This window comes from Equus przewalskii, chromosome 5 (genome assembly GCF_037783145.1).
Source record: "Equus przewalskii isolate Varuska chromosome 5, EquPr2, whole genome shotgun sequence".
Taxonomy (NCBI): Eukaryota; Metazoa; Chordata; class Mammalia; order Perissodactyla; family Equidae; genus Equus; species Equus przewalskii.
In genome coordinates, this window is record NC_091835.1 from 70,612,870 (window position 1) to 70,635,194 (window position 22,325).

At 53.8% G+C, this 22,325-nt stretch overlaps 1 protein-coding gene and 1 long non-coding RNA gene across 2 annotated transcripts; one reads left to right on the forward strand and one right to left on the reverse strand.

Annotated features, from left to right (window-relative positions):
- Positions 1 to 1,148: 1,148 nt before the first annotated feature.
- KRT5 (keratin 5) lies at positions 1,149 to 7,694 on the reverse strand. The gene is made up of 9 exons (XM_008532111.2): positions 6,802 to 7,694; positions 6,004 to 6,218; positions 5,196 to 5,256; positions 4,992 to 5,087; positions 4,235 to 4,399; positions 3,526 to 3,651; positions 3,050 to 3,270; positions 2,247 to 2,281; positions 1,149 to 1,837 (listed from the first exon to the last, which is right to left on the reverse strand). The coding sequence occupies exons 1-9, from the start codon at positions 7,351 to 7,353 to the stop codon at positions 1,503 to 1,505; spliced, it is 1,806 nt and encodes a 601-aa protein (XP_008530333.2). The 5' UTR covers positions 7,354 to 7,694; the 3' UTR covers positions 1,149 to 1,502.
- Positions 7,565 to 15,071, forward strand: LOC103558880 (uncharacterized). Its single transcript, XR_546858.2, has 4 exons — positions 7,565 to 8,710; positions 9,262 to 9,401; positions 9,512 to 9,627; positions 12,186 to 15,071. It is a non-coding gene; the product is annotated as an uncharacterized lncRNA (long non-coding RNA).
- Positions 15,072 to 22,325: the final 7,254 nt, after the last annotated feature.

Here is a 22,325-nt window from a genome sequence, read left to right on the forward strand (position 1 = left end):
AAATAGAGGAAGATTGGCAACAAAGTTAGCTCAGGGCCAATCTTCCCCATCAAAAAAAACGGGGGGTACTCCATGGACCTTCTTCCAGTTAAAATAGTTAATATACGTTCCAGTGTAAATTAAAACAGGACCTTCAAAGAGTGAAAGCCATTATAGGAGAAGTCTTTAGAGAAAGGATGATTATATGCACTGTTTCTCCATTCAACAGCCCAATTTGGCCTATTTTTAAACTTAGAAAGAATAAAGGTGCCTCCCAGTGGATTACCGCAACCCTGATGCCATGGTCACACTCATGAAGGGCCCTGACCCAAGATTATTGAAATTACTGACTGCAATCAGCAACTCGTAAATATTTTCTTCTCATGGATTTGGCTAATGGTGCGCTGTTCAGTGCCCGTTTCAACAGCCTCTCAGTCACGGTTTGCCTTCACCTCTAAAGGGGCACAGTATGTCTTTACCCAGATGCTCGACAGCCCTGCCACTGCACACAGTCTTGGCAGGCAAGACCCTAAATGCATCTGACTGTCACCAGGAGCACAGGTATGATATGACAATGATAAATCCTCCCTCAAAGAGAGTCACCGGACACACTCACTCAGGACATACAAATATTCACAAAGGCGCTCACAAAGAAAGGATGGACCATTGTTCCCCACACCATGTAAGTTGCTGCCACCTCAGTTAAATTCCTGAAAGTATCTGGTAATCTGAGGGCCGCTCCATCCTTGACACTGTGAAGAAACAGCTATTGATCCTCTCAGTACCCACAATGTTAGAACAGGCCCAACATCTATGAGGTCTTTTGGGGCTCTGAAGGCAACGTATTCTTTACTTAAAAATTTTACTTAAACCCGTTTATGCTGTTCAGCCCACCTTGAACGGGGCCCGTCTCCAACAAGAGGCTCTGCACTTCGTCCAAGTTGCAATAGAACACACACTCCCATTCACACCTGCCAGAGTCTCCTTCATTCTAGAGGCTTTTCTCAGATGCTTCCTGCAAACTCTGGACCATCCGTGACGGCCACTTTCCCTTCAAGGTCCTTTCATTCTCCCGGTGAGTCATCAGAGGGTCCGATCACATCTGGATGGACCCTCAGGGGGTCTCTAGGCTGGTTGTAGACCTTGAAAAAACAAGTCTGTACAACAGCTTATATTATAAAAGCATTTTATTGAACACACTCTGGAGGCAGTCAGAACCAGAACAAAATTTGAGATTGGGGTGGGGACTCTGTTTTGACAGTTTAGATGCTGGAAAATGTGTTGTCACCGAGGACCACGCCCTAGAGACCTAAAGGTTGATTCGAAGCAGAACATAGAATCGCGAAACGGAAGACTAGAGACGGGGGATGGGCCCTTCCAGGAACCAAAGATGTGGTTCTACAACGGGATTGGTCTAGACTACACTCCAGAAAAAGAGAAAACTTGGCTCAGGCAGCCACCTCGAAGAGGCGGTCGCCGCGGGCCGGGTCGCTGCACACGGGAGGCAGTGTCGCAGCGGGCTCTTAGCTCTTGAAGCTCTTCCGGGAGGACGAGGTGGTGGACACGAACTTGACGCTGGAGCCACTGCCCCCGCCACTGCCGAAGCCCACCCCCAGGCTTCGACCGCTGCTGGCACTGAAGCCAGAGCCCCCTACACTGAGCCCGCCACCTAGGCCGACACCCCCACTGCTGCTGGAGTAGTAGCTTCCGCTGCCACCTCCACCGAGGCCGCCGCCAAGACCTCCACCGAGGCCGCCGCCAAGACCTCCACCGAGGCCGCCGCCAAGACCTCCACCGAGGCCGCCGCCAAAACCACTACCACCGCCGTAGCCGGAGGAGACGCTGTTTGTGACGACAGCTGCAGGGAAAGGAGGGAGCACATGGTGAGACCAGTCTGTCAGATTGATCATACACGTCCAATTTATTTGATCCTACTAATGTTAGCCCTGAACCTGGCCCCTTTTACAGAGCAGCAAATGAGGCCCAGAAGAACTAAGTCATTTAGTTCCTCGAGGGGAAGGGGCAAGGCAGGTGGACAGGGAGCAAGATGTGTAAGATACAGGGCGTGGTCTTTAAGAGATAAGACATGAGCCACATTGCTTCATGTCTCAATCTGTGTTCTTCCCCTCATCACCTGCTGCTCACTAAGCGCACTAAGTAACTATATGGGGATGGGAGTGTCTGGTGTCTAGAAACAGCAGGATTCTGAGTTGGCACCAAACATCCCAAACTATCATCATTATTAATGTCTATTCAAAGTTACTTACAAATGTTGACTGGTCCAACTCCTTCTCCACTCAGTCTGAAAGGGGGAAGATTGAAATAAGAGTTAAAAACTCGCCGAAAGACAGCATTCCTCTACGTGAATAACTTTAAGAGTCATGTTTAGAGCTTCTTCTATAAGCAAGGAGCATGCATGCCCCCCCAAAATTGCTTAGTTTAGAGAAAGACATGGCTTTCTACGGGAAGTACCCAATGAAGAGGAGTTGACCTAGAAACAGGTTATCAGAGGAAGATTATAATGCACATTCTCCTCCACCCATTACGTGGAAAGCATGAGTAAGAGGCTGCGGGAACTGTGAATATGTATGAAGCAGTTTTTGCTTTGTAGATTACATTCTGTGAGAAGACCGGGCATGGACAGAAACACTTCTAAAAGAAAGCAGGCAGTGGGCAGTGTCAGCAGAACAGAGGAAATGGAATCGTTTGAGAATCCAATGTCAGGTGAATTTCGCTCAGCTGGAGTAATCATAAAAGGCTTCTTGAAGGAAGAGGTACCCGAAGAATGGGGATGACATTTGTTGAGTTGCTTAGTTGTTTGAATGAGAGGCAGCATCCGTGAATACTGATAGGAATAAAGTCAGTGAAGTGAGTTGGAGCCGCATTGTGTAGGTCAGCTGTATGTCCAGGTGTCATAATGATTAATTATGATGGATTAATGATGGATGATTATCATGCACAAGATAGTGGCCACCTGTGTGTGTGCTTTACACCCTGTAGTGGAGAAGAAGCTCCACTTTATCAAATGCGAGGTCATCTTGGGCTCATGATGTCAGCCATGTTTGCCCACCTGCACTCCTCGCCCTCCAGCAGCTTCCTGTAGGTGGCGATCTCCACGTCCAGGGCCAGCTTGGTGTTCATCAGCTCCTGGTACTCCCGCAGCAGCCGGGCCATGTCCTGCTTGGCCTTCTGCAGGGCATCCTCCAGCTCGGCCAGCTTGTTCCTGGCATCCTTGAGGGCCAGTTCCCCACGCTGCTCAGCATCAGCAATGGCGTTCTGCAGGTTGGCGCACTACAGAGGAAAAGGAAGGAAGAGTGGGGACACCTTAGTAGCTGAGCTGAATCTTTCTGAGACTCCAGAGGGAAGCCAGTACATTCATCCCGGTCATTGTGGATGCGGAAACATTGAAACACTGGCACTTGTTCCAGCTCTGCGTGTGTACGTGTGTGTGTGTTCAGAAAAAGGAAAGTAAAACAAAACAAAACAAAACACGTCTCCCTTTGAGAGCTCAGGCACTTTCTTTGCCTTCTTTCACCCTCTCCCTACCTGCTTCTTGACGTTGTCAATCTCAGCTCTCAGCCTCTGGATCATCCGGTTCATCTCGGAGATCTCATGCTTGGTGTTTCGAAGATCATCACCATGCCGACCAGCGGTCTGCTGCAGCTCCTCATACTGATGCCACCAGAAAAGAGGAAAGATTTTACTTCTGTGAGGATGGAAACACTTTCCCAAGTTCACAGGCAGGAGCTACCATGAGGTGGCAAGTGGTATATAGTCATGTACTGCATAATGACGTTTTGGTCAACGACAGACTGCACGTACAATTGTGGTCCCTTAAGATTAGTACCATATAGCCTAGGTGTGTAGTAGGCTACACCATCTAGGTGTTTAAGTACACTCTCTGATGTTTGTACAACAGCGAAATCAGCTAACAGTGCATTTCTCAGAACGTATCCCCATGAAGCGACACGACACGTAGTTATCTGGGGCCTGGGGCTGGTTTTGGCTTTATCAAGGAGGACCTGATATGACAGAATTTCCTCCTTAGTGCCTTTGCTTTCCTAGAGACACTGGTGTGAGATTCTCCTTCAGGGTCTTGAATTTATGTGGCAAATGCATACAGGAGTGTTCCCATAACTCATCCCAAGAGGCCTCAACAGGTTTTGGGAACTCCATCCTTAGCGTTTTGTCAGGGCCTGGAGTCCTGGACACATGTCCATCTCCTCACTCAGGACACATTCGCCACAGCACCCACCTTGGTCTGGTACCAGGACTCGGCTTCCGTTCGGCTGCGGTTGGCAATCTCCTCGTACTGGGCCTTGACCTCGGCGATGATGCTGTCCAGGTCCAGAGAGCGGTTATTGTCCATGGAGAGGACCACAGACGTGTCTGAGACGTGTGTCTGCATCTGGGACAGCTCCTGCGGGGACATTGGAAGTCAGTTATCTGACTGTGTTATTTAATATCAGGTCCATTCAAAGCTTCTACTCGTTGCGGTATATCAATTCGAGAGAAAAAATACCAACTATCTACCTAAAAAATTTAGGTGAGTTAATAAACAATCCAAATCGTTACTAAATCTATTTAAAAAGAATCTTAACAACTCTGAATCTCCAGGAAACCCCTACTGTGTAATCTCTCAGACTCGAATCTTCTTGGCTCATAACATATTTTAAAAGAATCTAGTTGTGTGGTCTGCCATGCTGGGAGAAAACAGAGAGAGGACAGTATTCCAGAAAGAGGAGGAGGCCAGGAAGGGTATGTTGTGCCTCTATAACTCCCTCCAAACCTCGCTCTGCCAAATGACTGCTGAACAGGTCTTTTGCTTTAAATCTGACTTTTTTAAGGATTGGCTTTATAAGTAACAAAGTGTGAGTAGTACTAAAGGAATAGAAAAGACAAGGATGGTCTAGCTTAGGAGCCACTGAAAGTTGCTTAATCCTGGAGACCCTGATTCCTGGTGGTGTCCCAGTGACCGTCTCTCTGGGTCCTGAACAGGGGGCATTTCTCACCGCCTCGAAGAACATCTTCATGAAGTTGATCTCGTCCATCAGCGCATCGACCTTGGCCTCCAGCTCCACCTTGTTCATGTAGGCGGCGTCCACATCCTAGAGAAACAGGCATGGTTGGCACTGCACCCAATTTCCACCCTGACTTAAACGAATGAGCTTAAGAGAGCATAGCCACTGGCTACAGGTTTTTTTCGACCCACGCACCTTCTTCAGCATCACAAACTCATTCTCAGCGGTGGTACGCTTATTGATTTCATCTTCATACCTGGTGGTAAAAACAATGGGAAGTGCTTATCAGAGGAGGAGGGCCAGGTGAGGCCTGGGGTCTTTACTGCCTGCTTTCCCACCGGGAACGAGCTTCTTACGTCATATCGCCAGAGAGGGATGGGGCGCTGGTAGGTGAGCCCCTGGGCGAGATCCTTACCCATTAGGATACCGTTTTCTCTGTAGCTGCCTACCAGATAATCATTCTATTATTGCTATAATTCAGTTGCTTCAAGAATACTCCTGTAGGAGAGTTGTGCTGTTTCTCCCCAACTCCACATCTAGTAAATTTCTCTAGTGCTTTTTTTCAGCTTTCACAGCCCTTTAAAAAAACAAACAAAAAACTAGCAGGCTAGCTGCTAGTTCAGAAGGACTAAAGAAATTATTTGAGCCACCGAGCTGGGTTATGTCATCCCTGCTTTGCAGGGAATCCATCAAAAGCCCGTGCTGTGTACCTTGAGTGTCTAGGGGAGGAAAGCCCCAAAGAGCAAGGATTGCACGACCGCTTATTTCACTGGGTGGTACCGGGGCACCGCGCTTGCTGCTCTGGACGGTGGCTAAGTGCTTTGCAGAGGGACCGAGCTCGGGCCTGGAACTTTCTAAACATGGACTTGGATTTTTTTTTAGGTGTCTATGGAAGCTATATGCTTCTAGTCCGTGGGGAAGGTAGAGGCAGTAGTCTGGTTATGAAGTACATCTGGTGCCAAGAAGACTCCGGCCACCCCTTTCTCCACTCCACCCAACTCACTTGTTCTTGAAGTCCTCTACCAGGTCCTGCATGTTCCTCAGCTCCGAGTCCAGGCGGCCTCTCTCACCGAGGATACCATCCAGCTGTCTCCTGAGGTTGTTGATGTACTGCTCGAACAAAGGCTCCAGGTTCTGCCTCACGGTCCTGGTGCCCTGCTCCTGGAGCAGGGTCCACTTGGTGTCCAGGACCTTGTTTTGCTGTTCGAGGAAGCGCACCTGGAGGGGACAGAGTTTGAAGATGAGAAATTTGGATTTTGTGTTTCATTGATCAATTCACCAGTTTTCTTTCCATCTCATGCTGTCCCCATGAACCTTTCCCCTGTGCAGCGCCTGGCCCTGGGCCCCAGGACGGGAGGTCTAGAGGGAGGCGCCTAACCCCACTTTTCTGGGGGCGATGGGACACTTATCCAGGCCACAGACAGCACCGGGCACAGCTTGGGCGGACTGTGGCCCAGCACGGTGGGGGCTACGAGGCACTCAGGCTACTGCCCTGTGGACTCATCCTCCTCTCTATGCGATCAGTCCCGTTACAGGAAGCACGGACTTCATCTCTTTGTCCAGCAGTAATCTCAGAGCCCTGAAAGGGTAATCTCTGAAGGGGCATAAGACTCTCTCTTTGAAGGTGCCAGTCTAATTAAGAGAGTGGGCCACAAATCCAGGACATGGAAACAAATGGAAACATGCAACTGCAAACTCTGAAGTATTTGCACGAAGTCAGAAAGGCTCCCCACCCCACCCCCTCTTTCTTTGGCATTTATCCCACATTCAGAGCGGGTTTTCACAAAGGATCATGTCTCACCTTGTCGATGAAGGAGGCGAACTTGTTGTTGAGGGTCTTGATCTGCTCCCGCTCTTCGGTCCTCACCCGCTGGATGGTGGGGTCGATTTGCAGGTTGAGGGGAGTCAGAAGACTCTGGTTGACGGTGACCTCCTGGATGCCGCCAGGGGGACAGACGGGGAAGCCGGGACCACCAAAGCCACCTCCAAAGCCAGCGCCGCCACCAAGCCCGAAGCCACCACCAGCGCCACTGCCAAAACCAAATCCGCTCCCGGCGCCACCTCCAAAGCCATAGCCGCCGCCAGCAACGGCTCCAAATCGGTTCCTGAAGCCGCCGCCACTAGTGCTGATGGAGATCCTCTTGGAGCCCCCCAGATTGTAGAGGCTCCTGCTGCCATAGCCACCCGCTCCACCAGCACCCCCAAGGCTGACCCTGCCAAAGCCGCCACCGCCACCCCCGGACCGGGACACGGAGGTGAAACTGGTGCGGGAGACAGATGGGGTGATGGCTGAGGCGGCGCTGAAGCCACGGCTGCCGCCACTCCGGAAGGACACACTCGACTGGCGAGACATGATGGCTTGTTCCTGGTGGAGCAAGAGTACTGAGCACTGGGGGTCCTAGGTGCTGGAGAGAACAGAGCTCAGCAGGACGCAGAAGGTGGCTGTGTTCCCCAGAGCTGCAATCCCCACTTTTATCCTCTAGAGCTGGGCTGGGCGGGAGAGTTGTCGAGCTGTGAATGATTAAGTGGGCTGGGCATGCCTGGGGGGCAGCTGTGAGCTCACCGTCACACCTGCGCGGGCAGTGTGGGGTGCAAACACTTTCTTCCTGGCAGGCCCTGCTTAGGTAGGAATAACCTTGCCTTGCAGCACTGATGTCTTAGCAGCAAGTCGGCGACGCTGTCAGCGAGTCCATCTTTGCCATTGAGGCCCAGGGCTGGGAACAGCCCAAGGATGCCAGGAAGCAAGGGGGCATTTGGCCAATGTCCCAAGGGATCCTTATGGGACCGGGGATATTGTCAACCGCCCAGCGCAGTGTACACTGCCAGTGAACGGGGGCAAAGTAAGTTCCCACTGGCAGTGATTTCTCTTCTCACTCTTCCAGGCAGGGGGTTGCTATGGGGACTTCAGCACCTGGAAGTGCAACTGTGGCCTGAGATCTCCGCTGTGTGCAGAGGGGAAGATAGAACTCTGTCCTTTCCTGCAGAATTTCCTCTCTTGGGGGAGGCGCAGTTATCCCAGAGCCTGCTGGGCAGATTCTCCTGCAAAGTTCCAGCCGGAAAGGCGCCCCAAGCTCCAGAAACAGAGAACGGGGGGATACCCTCAGCCCCCGGTATTTACCACTTTGCTCTCTGCAGGGCAGGCCTAGCCCTCCCCAGCTCCTCCTGATTCTGCGTTTTCTGCAGCACTTAACCTTTTTGCTGGTTCTTCAGCCTGGGCAGGACCCTGCGGGGGCTTAACAAACCCAGGGGCCCCATGCGGTCCCTCACAGAAAGTCCTGGGACTCAGCCTGGCAGTCACGTCTCTCTGCAGGGGGAGCTGCTCTGCCCGCTCCGCTGGCCCCCCGGGTGTGTTCCAGCAAGCCCTCAGTGATTCCACCAGGGAAGAAATGAGTCATCGTATCTGTCGATACAGGCTGTAGGCTGCCACAAACACATACCTGCAGGAGCTTCTAATCTCGTCAGGAACATGTTGAGAACCTGCAGACCTGTTATAACGGCGGACCGCTCCGTGCCAAGCAGCGGGAACTGCTGTGCTTTCTCTCGGCTGCAGCCCAGAGTCTCCTTCAGGGCCAGGGGAATGGAAAACGGGGTTTTCATGCTGTGGACTGTCCTGCCAGAGCAGGTTCCGGGGACTGGGCAGCTGGCATAACAACCTGCCACAGTTGCTTTAGGGTGGACCTCCGTAAGACCCCTCTGCAAATCTTGTCCAGGTGGGCTGTGGCACCAGATGGGGGACAGCGGGTCTGGTTAGGCTTTGGCAGGTGTCTGTCCTCCACTACACCCCCTCTTTTTGGCTCCAGATCTAAGTAGGCTGCCTCCCCAAAACAGAAGCAAGACCCCCAGGCCACACTTGGGCCACTGAGAGCTGTGGGGGACACCCCTGCCCTGGGGCTGGAGGTAGGGGTGGGGTGGGGATGGGTTCAAAGCCCCGGCGCTGAGGAGGTACATTTGCAGGAGGAGAGAAAGGAAGACCCAGCCTGGGCTCAGGACTCTCTAGTCAGGGCCTGTGGTTGGCCACAAGGGAGCCAGAGCTGTACGAAAATGACCCAGAGCCGCTAGGGATCAGCTGAGATGTGATTGCTCCCCGGAGGGCTGATGAGAAAGTCGTGGACAGGGAAATCCAGACAGACCAATGGCCAGAGCTAGGCTTACAGGTCTGGAGCAATGAGATCTCCCTCCTTGGCTCCCTGCCTGGAGAATTCCTGAAACTCACGGGTGAATTTTACTGAGTTCATCAATTTCACACTTTGTTGCATCTCAGGCATCAGACGTGAGTGTCTTAGGGGTCCTGAGACATATCGGGGGACCCTCAGCCCCCGATAGAACAGATCCCAGCTTGAAGCAAGTGTCTGGGGACTCCTACCTCTAACTCTCCCTCTCCACTGGACGAGCTCCATGAGGGTACGTGTGTCCTCCCCGGGTCCTGGGTTTGGTCCCCACTGCCCTGGGGAAAGCTCCACCCCTCCTGAGACACTAGGACATTCTCTTCTCTGCATTCCTTCTCCTCCCAGCTGTGTTGTGGAAGGAGTAGGACTCGGTGGAACAGGAATGCATTCTGGCCAGTCTGAGAATCGCTAGAATGTGCCAAGCTCAGATTCAGATGCCAGTGACCGAAGATCTGTGGGTGGTGAGTAACTGTGGCGGGAAGGGTTTGGTGCCTGACTCCAGGCGGGGTTGGGGGGAGGCAGTCTCTGTCCAAGTTCTGTGGAAACCCTACCTCCAGCAGGCAGGGCACCCCTCCCGCACTGCCAGACCTGGACAGCTATAAATAGTGGAGATGCGCCCGTGGGGAGCCAGGCACCAGCAGTGTGGGAGTCCCACCCAGCCTGGAATCCCACTGGGGCAGGAACAGAGGGATTACACGGAGCTCCCTGAGCTTTCTGCTGGGCCCCAGAAGAGGGAGTTACCAAGACTTAGCAGGACACATGACTTCGCTTCTCCAGGCATCGTTTTTCTCATCTGCAAAAGATGAGTGAAAGGCTAAGGGAGCCGCGGTGGCTGACCCTCCGGGTGTCCCTGGCAGAGGAGGGACAATGATGACTGCCCTGGCCTCCCTCACAGAGGAGTGTGGGGACATGGAACACTGGCAGCATTTCATAAACAGCGACGTGCCTCACAGACCAGGCAGGGAGTAGGATTGGTGCAAGTGTCCATGGGGCATGATTAGGCAAATCCTGCAACACCAGCCCAGGGCCCCCTCCTCGGAGCCCCCCGCAATCTGTATGCCTGTGATAAAAGATGGATGGACTAGAACACAGTCAACAGAACATCTATTCAATAGAAGATGGTTTGCACATGTCCTGTAGGTCTCACCAAATGGTACTTTCCCTCAGGTTAGGGAACACGTCTGCTCATCTTCACATCGTTGCACACTCAGCCCAGCCTTGCACAGTGAAGGTGCTCAGCAAACATTTTTTGGATTGAATTGACAGACCTAAGGCCATCTCCCTCCACTCCTTCCCCAGATTTGGTGTGAGGCCCTCCCTGGCCCCACACCAAATCCCAGAGTCCTGTCCATCTGTTTCTGTCCCAGGGTCCATGTCTACAGGACAGGCCTCTTGTCCCCTTCAGCCCAGGCATGCTCATGACTCTTCATTCCTTGGACTTCCCTCCACTCCTCTCCCCCGTACCCTGCCCGGAGGCTACCAGTGGCCCCCATGCCCTGCCCCAGCCAACATGTCCCCTCCCAGGAGAGAAAGAAAGCTGCATTGTCCTCGTCTTTCTTTCCAGACCTCCTATCCCATGCCTGCTCAGCACAAAAAGTGGGGAGCAATAGTTGAGGCATGAGTCACCTATTCCCTGGGTGACAGTTGGCAGCCCCATCTGGGAGCACCGAGCCAGATTCCGCAGGAGCTGGAAGAGCTGGTGGAGCACTGCTCCAGCCCCAGCAACTCCTCACAAAGCCTCAGCCTCCAGGAAGATTGTCGCTGCCTCCACCTCCCGCTGGGAGCCAGCGGGAATCCTGCCCCCAACCCACCTCTGGGGCCCACTTTCATCTCAGCTGCATTCTCAGGATCACAGGGGCGTAGAGGGGACGGCCCCTCTGGGGCCTGGGGAGCTGGATGCACCACCCATCCCACAGCGGCCATGTCTGGCCAGGGCTGCCTTGTGATGCTGGGAACCCCACCCAGCCTCTCTAGGACCTTCAGACCCGGCATCTGAAAATAGGCCTGGGTAGAAATGCAGATGTCCACACGTGAAGCAACTACACCGCCTTGGCTCTGATGGGCTTTGGAGGCCCTGCTGCCATTACTTGGGTGACAAGTGGGCCCTTGGAGATGACTTTACCTGTGGAAGGGCTTCACACAAATTGTGGGTCACAGCATAGGAGCAGAAGCTTGTGGGCCCACGCTGGGCTGTGTCTTGGTCCTAACCCAGCCCTGGAATTGTTGGGGCCCTGAACACCCGGCCCCACCTCTCCCTGCAGTTTCCCCCACTGGCGCTGGAGACGAGCACAGTCTGCAGATGCAGGAGGAAAGGGGCTCGAGCTCATGGGAGGGGCCGCGCCAGCTGGGATGGTAATTTCGAGCCGGGGTTGGCAGGAAGGGTGGGGCAAACTTGCAGGGGGCTGTGGGGAGCAGCCTGGCCCCCAGCCCTCAGATTCGGTGGGCGATTGGCACTTGTGGGGCGAGAGGCGTACCACGGAGCTCTCAGCCTCCCGCCAACAGGTCCCTGCAGGTCTGGGAATGTTCTTCCCTCATTTGAAGGGTGTTTTGCCAATGACATACCAAAGTCTTTGAAAATCCCCTCAGTTGATTGAAACCGTAGGCTGGAAATCAACAAATACTTTAATTAGTCAGAGAGACTAAAAAAAGGATACACAGCAAAACCCTCTGTGCTTTGCCTTCCATGAGGGTGATTTCATTTTTTTGATAAACACTTGTACAGGACTTTCTGTGTGGCAGACACTGCCCTATGGACTTTGCATCCGTGAATCAAAAATCGTGAATACCAAAGAAGAGCTTTTACCATTTTCTTGGCATTTGCTTTGTCCTTACACACAGGTGTGAGCGTGCCTGGTACTCCGGCAATTTCAGCCTTTCTGTACAACGGAGAGGCCAGGATGCGATTCATTGATACCAGACTTCTATCCTTACGAGGTCAGAGTCGTGCAAGGAAGCTTTTTTACCTTCTTAACCTGCCCCATGTTCCTTTCTTCCCTGCTCCTTTCTATTCCTACTCCAGTAACCACAACGAGGGCTGGGCACATGGAGGAGAGACTGGAGCTGCTCTCTCGGAGTTTCTGCTTGGGCCACTGCTTCCTCATCCTGGCAAGGTAGGGCCAGGCACGGGGGACAGAGTCCTGCTTCCATCCTGCTTTCCCCTCGGCTTTGGGTGAGCTCTAATGACTTGGGAGTGAATCAGTACAGACTGAGATGATACGATAGGGAAGAAAGGAGACGACAGCACCGAGGCTGGAAATGTCACCTCTCCCAGGACCAGCCTCAGGAAACACACTCGGGGTCTGGACAGTGCTGGAGGCGAATGGACACCTGCCCGGCCCGGCCACATCTTCTGCACGTGCTCACGGCTCCTGTCTTCACATCCCACAGGCACGTAGACCACCGGCCTTGCTCACTGTCCACTGAGACCAGTAGCCACTGTCGAGGCCTCGTGAAAACTTGTTAGCTTTTTCCAAGAGAGACACAGCCTCAAAGGCACCCGAGAAGAGAGAGCACAGAAACACTTGCACTGATCATTTAGTCATTTCTTCATTCAACATGCGTGTTTTGAGCAACTGCGGGGTGCTGTGCACTGAGCCGCCACAGTGGGGGCACAGCGGTGAACAAGACAGGCCCATGGGAGAGACACAGGGTCTGAGGACAGGGCCAGGTCTCTTCCCCGACCTCCTTGCCAGGGCCAGCACAGTAAGCCACGCCACTTGCCTCGTGAGGGGGTGGCCCCGCAAAGGCTGGGTTGGGGAATTCAGCCTGACTTGGTTTCAGATAACTCCGTTCCCACAAGCCATCCAGGGTGAGCCCCGGCCAGACTTTCCTATGAGAATCTTCTGGCTTTGACTCCTCCCCACCCCCTCCCAGCCATGCCCAGATGTCCCTCGGCGATTCACTAGGAGAGGAGGAGGCTGGGTTCAGAGAGGTGAAGCCCTAACCCCAAATCCCTCAGCAAGATGGGGTTAGAGCCAGGACCAGGTCTGCCCTGTTCTGCACGCCATCCATTGCCCTGACTGTCTCTCCCTGGTTTCAGCAAGAGCCCATTGACGTCCCACTCCAAGGCTGCATGTGTTGGTTGCCTACGCAGGACCCTCTCTTGAGGCCAGGGTGGAAGGAGGCCTGCGTGGATGGAGGGGCTGACCTCCGGCTGTCATGGGTGATGTGATTTTACTGCTTCCCGACTCTCTCCTGTGTGCAGCCCTGAGAGTCGCTGGCACTGACCCAGGCCTTTCCAGGGTGGAGACAAGCCTCTGAGCCAAAGTCAGCACCAAGGCCCTTTCCCCCAAGGCATTTGCCTGTGCCAGGCCACCAGGTCCCACCAGGTCCCATCAGGCTGGGGCGCTGACCACAGATGGGAGGGTGCAAACCCCTTCCTGTCCTGCCCCTCTCCCCTCCCTGTCCTCCCACTGACGGATACAAGGAGGGAGGACTCAGACCTGGCTCCGTTGCCTGTGTTCAGAACCCCACCGTGCTCTCGGCTGACTCTAACCAAATCCATGTCCTCGGAAACTGTTTCCAGGGGCCCCATGTCTTTCATTCCACCTACCAGTGCCTGGGCTCCCATGGCCGTTCAGCCTCAATTCCCCTCTTCAGCCAGGTGGATCCATTCACACCCCACCCCAGGGCCCACTGTTCCCCAGCTTTCATGCTTAGAAGGGTAGTTACGCTGAGTGCTGGCTCTGTCTCTGTCTCTGTCTTGGCTTCCCTGACACAGAACATGAGGCAAAGATCTAGTCTCTTCCAAATGAGTGAGATGTCTCTGACGATCACTGGATGGGGAGCTTCTCTGAAACTCTGGACTTTCCGTGATCCCCAAACTCCTTGAAACACAGGGTGGGTTGGTGCCCAGGATGTGCTTTGTGGCATGACAGAAGACAATCAGAGCAGCCATGCTTACACAGCACTCACTGTGCCCAGGCATGGTTCCAGACAGCGAGTGTAACTCATTTACCACTCACGACCTCATGAGGTGGGCCTGTTATGATGCCCATTTTACAAACAAGAAAACTGAGGCCCAGAGGAGTTAAGTAGCTGGTAAGTGACAGAGCCTGGATATGAACCCTAAAGCCCTTGTCTCACCATGGTTGACACTCGGCAGTCACTCAGGTGTCTCAGCATCTTCCAGGGACCCTGAGGGAGAGGGAGCTCTATCCCTGAGTGGAGATGGGGGATGACCTTGGGGAGACCCTCCCCTCTCTGGACTGCCAGAACCCGGGGTGGGGCAGCGGGACCTCTGGGGCAAGACTCCAGTGGATTGGGGTCATCCTATACAACCTTCCTGGAGGGGAAGCTTGGGGACCATCACTCCTCTCCCTCTCTCCCTGGGACCAGAGATGGGGCAAAGGCCCAGATGCCTCCAAGGCAGTGGTTTCCACAGGGCCAAGAAGTGACCAACAATACTTCCCCGACACCTCAGGAGTGGTCCAGCATCTTGGTTCAGCCTTCAGTTTTTCCTTCTATTTCTCACCTCTCCCAACCCAGCAACTCCCTATGGCCAAGACACCCACACAGGCCCGGCAGAGCTTCGCTCCAGATGAGCAGAGGCCACCGACAGGAGGGAATGAAATGGGAAGACCCAGCCTGAGTGTCGTTTGCCATTTTTGACCCTTAAGAATGAGCCAGGCTACCCAGTGGCCTCAGAGGGAGTAGATCAACTCCTGCCTGAGGCTGCGCCACTCAGAAAGGAAATTAACTTCATTTCATTCCGATATGTAGCCTCGTTTCTTTTGGTGACGTTGGACCTCATTTCCCCCACTCTTTTTTGAAACGAATGGCTATTGAATTGCTTACTGTGTGCCCAATGTGGGGCTAGGACTTAACATGCATTGTCTCATTTAACACTCACATTATCCAAGGCAATAAAGCACTATTGTTATTGCTGTTTTCTGAACCCCAGAAAGGAAATCTGTCTTATCTAAGGTCACACAGCTAATAAGCATCAAACGTGAGATTTGACCCCAGGTCTGGATGTTCCTAGAGCCTGTCTTCTCAACCAGAGCACAAGTAGTGGTGCTCAGGGGACCTTGAGCACCGTGGGCAGCCCACACCCCAAAGCCTCCTTAAATAAACACACCACCTAAACGGAAACTCCTCTGCAAACCAGCTTTGAGACAGGTCTGCCATACCATCGCCTCTTTCTAACTAGATCACAGCCCCTAAACCCCAAGACCTACGCATGAAGAGATTCTGGAGGCACACTAAGGCTGTCAACACAGCGAGGCCCCCGCAGGATGGAACTGCCAACTCTCTGGATCTATGAGGACCTAGTGTTCTCCACTTACCCATCAGCCCTCCCAAGCAGGCATGTGCCAAAGAGAGAATAAAAGCCCCATTCACTATGACCCTCCTGTGCCCCCACCGTACCATGCTTCCCTCCTCAGCAGCCCAGGAGTCCCAACCGGTTTCTGAGTCTGCCCCGAGGGCTTGACCCACCCAGGGTGAGACTCCTCACCCTGCAGACTCGCTGTCCAGGGCCACTGAGGCACTCAAGGGCTATTGATGCCTTGCAGCCTGACTGTCGTGACCTATTCAGCCTCTTGGGCAGTCTCCAGTCACCAGCTGACCTGGGCATCCCTGAGGGCTGGGCCCCCTCACTCTGGTGCCAGCCATGGCCTCCTGCAGTTTGGCACACTGCCCTCAGCAGAGAACAATAACACGTTATGGTCTGCAAGTCCTCAGCCATAACATGGCTCCATTGTTCTGAGTCTGGAACATGATCTCACTCCAACCCTGAGAATCAAGGTTATCTCCCGTCCCCCCTTTGCTCAAGAACATGCAGGAGCTTCTATTGGCCTTATACTCACCTCCTCATTCCTCTGGATCCCCCTTCCTCATCATCCTTACTACCATGTATGGTGGGGAGAATACCAGCCCTCAGAGATGTCCACACCCTCATCCCCCGAACCCGGGAATATGTCATGCTTCGTGGCAAAGAGGAGTTAAGGCTGCAGAAGGAATGAAGGTTGCTAATCAACTGACTTTAAAATTGAGAAATTATCCTGGATTATCTCGGTGGGTCCAAGATAATCCTAAGGGTCCTTCCGTGTGGAGGAGGAAGACAGAAAAGGCAGTCAGAGTGACATTGTCAGCTTCGAAGAAGGGTGGAAAGGGGTGGTGAGCCAAGGAATGTGGGCGGCCCCAGAAGCTGGGAAAGACAAGAAAACAGATTCCCCCTAAAGCTTCCAGAAGAAATGCTGCCCTGCGGACACCTTGATTTTAGCCCAGTGAGACCCGTTTCAGACTCTGATCTCCAGAACTCTGAGAGGATAAATTTGTGTTTTGGTAATTTGTTACAGCAGCAACAGGACGCAAATGCACCATCTCCATCCGGATTCTGCTTCCACCAAGGGGATCTACTCTGCACCCTCCACACCACACCCAGGTTACGCTCTCCCAGATTCAAGACCTCTTCCCTGCCTCCTTCCCCCAGTCCTGCCTGCCCCTCCCCCTTCCTGAATTCTGCTCCTCGCAGCCCCACTCCAAAAGCTGCCCACTGCAGAGGACCACCTTTCTCTCCTTTACTGGCCTGTTCCACATGTTGTCCCACCAGGCACTGGATCAGGTCTATGGGACAACAGTCAACAGGCTGCATTCGTTACTGGAGATCCTCTGCTGGAGGTGTGTTTTCCTGCCCTAGGGTCTGTGTGCAGTCTGGGTTTTTGGCCACTGGTCTCAGCGGGAGAGTTCACTCTGGATCGGGTCCCTGAGTCCATCTTCCTCAGTATTGACCTTTCCCACCCCCGACATTCCCTTGCCCCAAGGCTTGGCAGGAGCAGTGCCCGGAGTGGACTGACAGGCTCAGGTGCTCACTCACTGGCTGAGGGAAGGAAGAACTCGGTCTGGATGTAGACTCGTCCTTTGGTTACTCTTGGACGGGAGCGAACCTTCAAGTCCACGCCTGCCCCACGCTGGGGCCTGGCCGCTTGGGGTGGGCCTGGCTGCTCGGTGAAGAGCCCCGCTCTGCCGGGCTTTGTCCTGTTCTTTTGAGGGGACTGGTATCTCAGCAGTTCAGTGGCCTCATTTCCTGGCCAACTGATTTCGTCCGTTGCTGCCTTTGTCCACCTAGTGGTCTCGCCCTCCATTGCCTGCCTTCAGCTACGGTCTTCATGCTGGCGAAGCCAAGAAAGGCAAGATGGCAGTTCGTAGGAAGAATCTCTGCCAGCTGGTGAAGAATGTGTTTGTCCTAGAACATGACCCCACAGTTGGTGTCTCCCTGTGGACCTTGGCCTGGTGGACAAATGCTGACACTTCCCAGTGGTCCAGTTCTTTGGGAGGGAGGTGGTGGAAACCATCCCCACCCTTTCCCAGACAGCCCCCAGAGGGCTCACCCCAAAAGGCATGGGCCCCGTCCAGCTGCCCAAAGCCCCACAGCCCTCTTGGTTGGCAGAGAACAGAAAGTGCCCTTTGTGTTAGAATTTTGACAGAGCTTCCAGTTCTTGAGGAGAACAGGGCATGTCTAATAGGTTTATCTCATAATGACCTCAGCTGGGAGCACGAGCTACAGACAGTCCTTTACCTGGAAATGGCTCTGGGCTGCTCAGGACTTCTGCCCTCCGCTTCCCCCTACACCCCCGTGAGGATTCCCACGGCCTGTGTCCTGTCTGTATCCCTCCAGGGAAACGAGCATGGCGGGGTTACGGCTCTTCCCCTGGTGGGGGACAGCCCCGCAGGGAAGTGGGAGGAGCAGAGTAAGTCATGTCTTGGGTTTGCTCCCTGAGGAAACCAAAGCAGCACAAATGGTCTCACCCCAAACATCGGTTCCAGGTGACCAAATTGGGCCCCACCTTGCCACTCAGTTGGGTCGGCGCTTCCAAAGGCCTCCAGCATCATCAACTACCTGCCTCGGTCTGGGACCGGGATTCAAGCTGGGCCTCAGGTTGGGTGGCAGGTTGGCCACGTTCTTCAATCCAATACGCTCAGATCCAGGTGAGGTTGTTTTCCAAGGACAAGAGTCCTGAGATGTCTGCGGCAGGGTCCGCATCCACAACTCTGAGGGCCGAGGGAAGTTTTCGCAGTCTCACTCTCCCTGTTCTCGTTCATCCGCTCCCAGCAACCAGAATCAGCCTTCGATTGGCCTGTGGAGCATCACCCCTCCGGCATGTGGCTGGGCCCCGGGAACACTGGCCACGAGCTGCCTGGTCACAGACCCTCTCCTCAGCCTCTGAGAACACAGTCATTGCCTCCCTCCCACTTTCCCTCTTTGGAGGGTCACACTGAACTTGCCAGGGGAGACCAGAGACGGCGAGCCCTTCCCCAGCCCTACTGGAGGTCAGCAAGGGGAACTCTCCTCTGCCCAGACCCACTATTCAGACGGTTCTCACTAGAACAAAGTTCTTCCTCACTGTGAGCTGAAATCGGCCTCTTTCCAACATCCACTTCTCGGTGGTGGCTCTGCTCTGTGGAGTTACACAGAAGATCAGTTCCTTTTTCCCTTTGGCAAATTTTTCTATATTTGGGGACATATCTTCATTGGTCCCCCTTTTCTGACTCGAGGACCCTGATGCCCCAGGGAGACTAACGTGGTTATATCCCAATCTGGCTACACAGCAGCAGCTTGCCAGATCCCATGCTGCTCATGTCCCTGGGGAGTTGGTCGCAGCCCTCACAGCCGGTCCACACCTGCGCCGGCCTTTCCGGCCTCTGAGCCCCTCTCGGATATCGTATGACTCCTTACGTACTTTCCAAACTCCAGTCCTTCAAGGGCCTCTGTCAGGATTTTGCCCATATCCACAAACCACCTCTACTGTTATTTTCTTTAATATTTTTTCTTTAAATTCGCTTGCGAGTTTACCTCCTGTATTTATTTTATAAAGCAACTTTGTAGATGATTGAATGACATGTTTTCTAATACACCTTCAAATGAGACCAAGACTCTCAAACAGGCTGTGACACTGCCTGAAATGACATCGTGTGCCAGCAGCGTCAGCCTTCCCCAGGTCTGCTGGGAGGGAACTGTGTTCCAGGATCCCTCCCTCCTCACCTCGTCCCCCTCCTCAAGCCTCTGCCCCAGACTCCGTCCTAACGTGCCCCTGCTGCCTCTTCCCAGGGTTCTGGAGAATAGGAACAGACCCTGCCCTCTGCCTCCTGGCTCCCTGCGTCCATTCTCCTGCTGCAAGCCAGGCCTCGCTCTCTGATCTCAGGCCTCCTCTCCCGCCAAACGAGGGGCTCCCTCTGCTGCCCTTGGGAGAGGGCCCAGGACCAGGGGCGAGGGGAAGGGCAAAACCTGGGCTGCCTGACGGCCTCAGAAGGTCCAGCTGCGAATCTGGGCCAACAGGTACACCTGACCCCGAGTCAGGGAGGTGGCGAGTCCGTTTCTGTAATTATACCATCGAGTGTCTGGAAACCACAAATGAGCACTTAGAAAGGCAAATTATAGTCCTTCCGGGGTGAGAGGGTGAGTGTAGCAAGTGGCAGCTTCTGACCAAACAACCCGGGAGTCAAAACACCGGGGGCCGTGGGCGGGTCGGCCCAGGTATGTTTTGGGGAAGAGGAGGTGGCTGAGGCACCTGAACCCCCACCTGGGATAGGTAGCGTCTACCTGCAGATGCAGAGGACCACTCTCACTGACCTCAGGCGGGACCCAGGAGAAATCCCCAAGCCTTCTCACCTTGAGGCAGTTGTCCCCTCCCTAGGCCATCGGCTCAGGACCATGGCCACACTGACCACCCCCTAAGGACAGCCCTGACCACATGGGCCTTTGGGCCCTTGCTTGACCCGATCACATCTGGCAGTCCTGCCCAGGCCACAGTGCTGGCTCCAGCCTCACCCTTTGTCCCCCTAGACTCTTGTTGTTGGTCCCCAACTTTTCCAGAGAGCCAGTGTCTCAGATCTGGTGCCTGAAGACACAGAGCCAAGCCCTGCAGCAGACACAAGAGGGGACAGTGACGTTTCCTCTCCCCTGCTCCAGCACACAATGCCATCAGGGCAGGAGAGAGTGTGGGGCCACTTCTGGCAGGTGCCCCTAAGCACGTTTCTCTGGCCCTAAGTTTCCTTGTTTATATAAAAAGGGAGTGCTAATGGAGTCGTTGATGAGGATTTAATAAGCAAAGATCCTTAAAGAACCTAGCCCATGTTCTGGCGCACAGGACACTCTCAATAGACAGTAGCTATTAGCAGTATTCCTACCTTCAGAGTTTCTCTCTGTACTTATTTCCCATCTCCTTGATGGGCTCGGCACCGCCCCATCCTCAGGGCCCCAACCTGCTCCATCCTCCTGTCCTTTCACACCTGGAGCCTGGCCTTGCTGCCTAGTTCTGCTCCAGTTGGTGTCCTGAGTGCGGGTCCTGTGTCTAGGAGCAACCTTATATTTAGTCATGAGGGGTCCCAGCCTTAGACCCCACTTTAGCAGGCCCTGCTCTGGCCCCTTCCAGCTGCCCTCTCCCCACAGAGCAAGGAGTCTGCAGGGCCACAAGGACAAGCTCATCTGGAGCCACACTCCTCTTCTAGACTGGCTTACGAAATTAAGACCCCAGAATTCCCCGCTCATACCCCCAGCCCACACTCAGGCCTGTACAGGCCTCTTCCCCAGCTCCATCTTCAGGAGCACCAGTTGCCTTGCTGGTGGGCACTCCGTTAGGCTGTCTATGGGTTGTGGTTGGAGCTTGGAGGTGTAGGCTGGGGTTTGCATGAGGTCCTTGTGGCGAGGATAGAGCGGGTGGGAAGAGAAAGGGGGTGCTGCAGGCAGGGAGCAGGAATGCTCTCCACCCACCACAGTCTGAACTGGAGCTCTGACCTGGAACTCTGAGGAGTCCGAGAAGACTCCATCTGAGCCTGGCCTACTGGGCAGTCTGTTGGGGACCCAAAGCCTGGCCCTCTCAGTAGGAACAAGATCATCTCTTTGGCTCAGTGTGTGGAGGGGATGGGGGCTCCCTGGGTTGCCTGGGGGGGGAGGGGACCTAGGGCTCTCAAGAGGTCCGATGGCAGCGCCTGCTGACTGTATTCTCCTTGATATCTCAGGTCTGTGGGCTAAGGGCTCGGGTGCAGAGGGGAAGCTGAGGGTCCCCCCAGCGACAGCAGATGAAAGCTGAGGTGTCCAAATGCCTAGCCCCTTTCTCAGAGGTTACTGTAAGCTAATTATCTTATCATATGTTTTCGATGTTTTTTCTTAGTCATTTCATGGTATTCTCCCCATCTCCATGCTATTTTCTGGGGATGCCTTTTTGAGAGTCCTGGATCCAGGCATTTTTATATAAAGTGAAAAATTTTAGATTTGTGTTCATCAATGATTATCCTAGACCCAAACGTCTGGAAATAAGCCGCTAACTGGGATAAATTTATGAATGTGTGAGTTTGGGGACGAATGCATCAATTACGTATATCCTTATCTATATCGAGTCACGAGGACCGGATTTTCAACCTGCCAGCTGTGTGACCTTGGGCGAGTTACTTACCCTCTCTAAGCCTCAGGTCCCTCATCTGTAAACTGAGGCCCTAGCCCAGTAGATCTCTGGGTAAACTCTGAGGCCCTTCCGCCTCTAAAACTCTGGTACCTACCCTCTCTGCTCTCCCTTCCCTGTTCTGCAGCCCCACAGGGTGCTCATCTCCTTCCTGCCCCTCTGCTTTCTGCCTTCCAAGTTCCCGACGCCTGGGATTCCCTGAAACCACATCTTTGTCCATTGAGAAAGCCGTTTTTTTAAAGCCTGGCTCAAATGTCACTTCATCTAGGAAGCCACCACCCCTATTCATCATCGTGTGAGAAGACCCACCTTGGAAGCTGGGAGGGAACCTGGAGCTTCCCCCAGCCCAACCCTTTCATTTGACAGACAAGGAAACCCAGGGCAAAATGAGGCACCTCTGGGCCCCACAACCCTCAGGGCCCTCTTTATAGCTTGCATGTATTATTGCTTCTGTGGGCATCCTTGCTGCCCTTAGATCATGAGACCTCTGAGGGCCAGAATCATATTGCGTTCATTCTACTCCCCCCCACCCCCACCCCCCCTGCACCAGATCGCCGGCATCATTCCCGTACCAGCTGAGACCTCAATGTACTAGTCAGGGTTCTCCAGAGAAACAGAACCAACTAGGAGATACATACATATACGTTAACTATAAGGAATTGGCTCCTTGATTGATTAGGCTGACATGAGATTGACATGACTGGGGGACTGAGAAGTCCCAAGTTGTGCAGTCAGCAAGCTGGAGACCCAGGAAGCCA

What these genes read in the sequence shown, in the direction of transcription:
- KRT5 (XM_008532111.2), bottom strand. Translation starts at nt 7,353, where the DNA reads ATGTCTCGCCAGTCGAGTGTGTCCTTCCGGAGTGGCGGCAGCCGTGGC. An exon ending in AGTCCTGGTACCAGACCAAG is followed by an intron (nt 3,652 to 4,234) that starts GTGGGTGCTGTG and finishes TGGTGGCATCAG; the next exon opens with TATGAGGAGCTGCAGCAGAC. An exon ending in AGTTGGACCAGTCAACATTT is followed by an intron (nt 1,838 to 2,246) that starts GTAAGTAACTTT and finishes CTTTCCCTGCAG; the next exon opens with CTGTCGTCACAAACAGCGTC.